The sequence below is a fragment of the Sinocyclocheilus grahami genome, unplaced genomic scaffold (assembly GCF_001515645.1).
Source record: "Sinocyclocheilus grahami isolate Dianchi unplaced genomic scaffold, SAMN03320097.WGS_v1.1 scaffold442.1, whole genome shotgun sequence".
NCBI lineage: Eukaryota > Metazoa > Chordata > Actinopteri > Cypriniformes > Cyprinidae > Sinocyclocheilus > Sinocyclocheilus grahami.
This window is the reverse complement of record NW_015505621.1, coordinates 316,352-321,116: the sequence shown is the minus strand read 5'-3', so window position 1 is coordinate 321,116 and position 4,765 is coordinate 316,352. Positions and strand designations below refer to the sequence as shown.

At 32.1% G+C, this 4,765-nt stretch overlaps 1 protein-coding gene across 1 annotated transcript in view; it reads right to left on the bottom strand.

The window, feature by feature from the left end:
* LOC107552141 (citron Rho-interacting kinase-like) overlaps positions 1-4,765 on the bottom strand; it is a 97,589-nt gene that overhangs the window by 32,657 nt on the left and 60,167 nt on the right. Inside the window, exons 19-22 of the mRNA XM_016233971.1 lie at positions 4,247-4,440; positions 2,850-2,985; positions 1,168-1,272; positions 945-1,085 (exon numbers count right to left, since the gene is read on the bottom strand). Coding sequence (XP_016089457.1) covers positions 945-1,085; positions 1,168-1,272; positions 2,850-2,985; positions 4,247-4,440 — 576 coding nt within the window. The remainder of the gene's footprint in view (positions 1-944; positions 1,086-1,167; positions 1,273-2,849; positions 2,986-4,246; positions 4,441-4,765) is intronic.

Genomic DNA, 4,765 nt, shown 5'->3' with positions numbered 1-4,765 from the left:
TATATTTATAATTATTCCAAAGAAATACATTCTTAAATTACTACTATTATTAATACAAATTTTGTGAGTTTAGATTAGTACAGTCTAAGCACAAATGATCTGTTTAGCACAAATTTAGTACAAATTTACTGACATTGGTTAGTTTCTTAATTGTTTTAAAACTCAAACCAATTCTTAAATACTATTAATATTAATATACATAATATTATAATTAAAATACAAAATATATATTTTTTCATAAATGTTCATTAACTTAAACTAAAACCTTTTTACATTAAAAAAGTTACTTGAAATAAAATAAACATTAACTGAATTAAAACATCACAGTAAGGTGCCAATGTGACATTAATTTTGTTACATTTGAAGTACTAAAATAACTAAAACTGAACGAAATAAAATTAATAGAAACTGTTTAGATAAAAAATTGACAAAAACACTCAATGAAATTTAAAAACTTGGAAAAAAAATTAAAACAGATTAATAAAAAAACTAAATATTAATAAAAGCTGTAATTGTGTATTGATAATACTAAAATAATCCTGATACAACATACTGTATACAGAGAAGCAAATAGTGTTATTTTTAAAAATAGCATGCAGTGAGCGTTATGCTGCAATGCTGTCACCTCGCTATGTTGCCTTTTTAATTCTGTAAGTAGATGGTTATAATCTCAGAAATAAAAAAATTACTTTTTTAAACCAATTTTGTGCAATTCATCACTCTCGAAATTAAAGTTCAAATAGAGCGCACTGCACTGTGGAACTATTATGGTTGCAAACTGTGCATTATGGCAACTACAGAAGCTGATCTGGGGACAGAAAACTGCACATACTATACACGGCATACATACTACATGCCTAGTAAGAGTAGTATGGTTGACTGCCATTCTAAACACCCAAAGCTACTCTTCTGCAGTAAACATGGGTTCAGGCGTATATGTGCACCTGTATGTTTTCCAGCTGGTACTCCAGGTCTGTCCGCTCGGTCTTCAGAAGATCCGTCTGGTCCAGTGCGTCCTGAAGTCCTTGAGTCAGTCTGAAGATGTGGCTCTTCTGCATGTCCAGCTGCTGCTGCAGTTTTGCTTGCTGAGAGAAAAAGATACACTGGTTATGGTAAGGATGCACGATTACACACGTGTATGTTTTGAGTGCTAGTAAAGTGAAGCACCTCGTCCATGAGCCTCTGTTTGAGCTCTCGCTCCGTCTCCAGCTTCTGCTGCAGGCTGTGCGCGTTCATCTCCAGCATGGCGTGTTTCTTCTCCAGATCACTCAGCTGATGAAGATAGAGCATGGTGGGAAATGAATGGGGGCTTGTTGCAAAAATGGCCCACAAATTCAAGATAATAGGACAAAAAAAATGGGGCATAAACAACAAACCTCAGATACAATGTAAGAGCTTAATTACGTCATGGAACAACTTGTTTGTCTGTGTAGAGAATACACCAGAATATGACACATTCTCCAAACACAAAATTGTTTTTATAAATATTTCATTAATCTATATTAATAATATTTTTTACAATACGAGTTCAGTTAATATTTATTATTATATATTATTATTATACATTTATAATTATTATACCAGCAATAATAATTCAGTTTTTTTATTTATATTTACATACAACTTTAATCAGTTTTTTGTTATTGGTGTATTCAGATTCATTTAAGTATTGGTTAACTTGAACCCTCTGGTGCTGCTTGTGTGGTGATCAAAAATCACAGATATTTTTTTCAATTAAATATGTGTTATATTTTAGTTAGATATATATATAATATATATTTATTTATTTATTTATTTTTTATATATATATTTGATACTTTTTGGTGATTTTATAGTACTAAATTGTATTTATAATATATAGTTATGATCAACCTGTTAACTTTTTAAGCATAGACATGAAAATGAAATTTCCAACCTAAACTTGAATTCTTTGGAGCACAGTCTTAAGTTTGGTCTCTTTTAAATGAGACACTTGGCAGATTTTTGCTGAAGTGAAAAAAAAAAAAAAAAATTTTTTTTTAAACTTTCAGAAGTTTAAGATTATTATGAAAAAGATACTAATATACTATTTTTATATGAATGTATATTTTCCAAAACGTGAAGAAAATTAAAGCCATAAATCTAAACAAGCTGTGTTCCAAATTTGAGGTTGATATCTCAAAAAATGACCTTAAGAGTTTAGGCACAATACCAGGACTTTTTTCAGGACCATTTAACCATTTCAAATCATGTCTGTGTTATTTTGTTTTATTTGTGTGTGTGTGTGTGTGTGTGTGTACTTGTTTATGCTACATTGTGGGGACCCCACAAGGATAGTAAAACCTGAAATATTTGACATTATGAGGACCGGCCTGCGGTCCCCATGAGGGAAAAAATTATTACAAATAGTAAATGATGTTTATCTGAAAGTGTAACAATGCAAACGAAAGGTTTTCTGTAAGGGGTAGGTTTAGGGTTAGGGGATAAAAAATATCGTTTGGTCAGTATAAAAGTAATAGAAGTCTATGGAAAGTCCCCACAATTCACAGAAACTGTGTGTGTGTGTGTGTGTGTGTGTGTTCACAACTATTACCAAGTTTTGTACCATTCCATACCAAAAATTCTAAAGAAAAAAATAAAGAAAAAATTACCAAACTGCACCAGAGGGTTGACAACACAGATACAATTAATAAAGTAATATAAAAATGTCCCTTATAAAGGTAAAAATGCCCCTGGAAATCAGTTCAAGAGGGTAAATATTGCCCCTTAATGGAAAAGTTCATTTCCGACCCTGATACAGAATAAGTATTGCTGTTGTCATTAAGCAGGTGTTGTTATCCACAGCGACGCACGAGCACTGGCACACTTACCGTATCAGAAAGACCTTCAGCTTTGAGTTTCTGGTCTTTCAGGGCCTGTTGCAGAACCAGGATTTCAGCTTTGTGCTCTTTGACCGCCAGTTCAACGGCCTGACGAGACTCAGAATTGCGCTGCTCTGCACGGAGTCTGGAGACCGAGAGCGAGAGAGAGAGAGAGAGAGAGAGAGAGAGAGAGAGAGAGAGAGAGAGAGTTATAGAAGAATGAAGTGTTGGAGCAGCACAGTATGTCTCTTACTCAGTGTCATCTCTATACTTAACGTTCTTTATGTAACTCTTATATAACTATGGGCACTTCTGGCCCTGTGGACATTCAAATATAAACTGTTTTAACAAACTTTGAACACTTTCTAGTTTATTTCGTACACTGTTAATGTCAACAGTTATATATAAACATATCACAGCAGAATTCTTTTTTTGGAGGCTATATACAAATCTAGAATTGTATGCATTTAATAACGTATATTAATTTGCATTAAAGATATGCATTCATTCATTTATATTTGCATTAATGTCAACATTTTTATCATGCCTTCAATTATACCTTTATTTATTTATGAATTATTTAACAATATAAAATATTTAATATACGTATGTTATATAATAATAATAATTATTATTATTATTATTGTTATTATTATATCTAAGTTTGCAGTTTTCATTGTATAAAGCTTTGTATAAAGTCCTTTGACATCATCATAAATCCACTAAATGCATCGATTATTTAAATTTTATTATACATATTTTGGAACTATCCAAATTATGTATCATGTCAATATACAATGGAAACATTTTTCTGGAGTAGGGCTATATGCATAGCTAGTCTTTTTATATTCTAAACATATGTAATGAAATAATGTAGTTATGTGCTTTAAATATATGCATTTATATATTAAATTTAATTTTGCATTAATAAGTACAGAAACAAATGAAGGCCTGATTAAAAAAAAAGCAAAGTTCTGAAATTATTTATAAAATTATTTGGAATTATTTGATCATTTTGATATATAATATATAATCTTTTTTATATGAAATTCGCAAATTATATATTTTTAAATGTTTTATATACATTTCTAAACTAATAAATCTTAATATATCTCAGTTTACAGTTTTCATTGTATAAAGCTAAGTTAGAGTGCTTTGCTTACTATAGTATTTTTAGAGCTGATTTACATCAGAATTGAATTTTGTTTGCATCATTGAATCACTATTTTCTTGTTCATCACTGTTAAGCTGCTTTGAAACAATCTGTATAGTATAAAGCGCTATAAAAATAACGGTGACTTGACTGACTTTGTCCTCATAATAAAGCCACTAAATTGAAATGCTATCCAGACTCAAACTCATATCGTGTCATCCAGCTCTCACAGTCAAACGTGTGGTTTCTGTACCTGTTCTGCTTCTCGTTGTCCAGTTGTCTTTGTATGTCTCTGGTTCGGCGCTCTGCCTGGTTCTTCTCCTCTTCCAGGGCAGATCTCCAGTTCTCCCACTGTCTCTCCTTCTCCAGCAGCTCATCGTTCAGCGTCTCCAGCTCCAGCACCTGCTCCTCCAGCATCGTACATGTGGTCTTCAGCGTCTCGATGTTCTACACACACAAGCACATCTATCATTTATATGCTATCACACTTTTACATTTACATTTACATTTACATTTTGTCATTTAGCAGACACATTTATCCAAAGCGACTTACAAATATGGACAATAAAAGCAGTCAAAACTAACAAAAGAGCAACAATATTTTGCATAAGTGCAAATGACAAGTCTCGGTTAGCCTAACGCAGTAAACATAGCGAGGTGTATATATATATATATATATATATATATATTATACACACACACACACAGGGCCGTTTCTCGCCAATTTGACGCCCTAGGCGAAATCCCTATTCCACCCCCCCCCCCACTATAT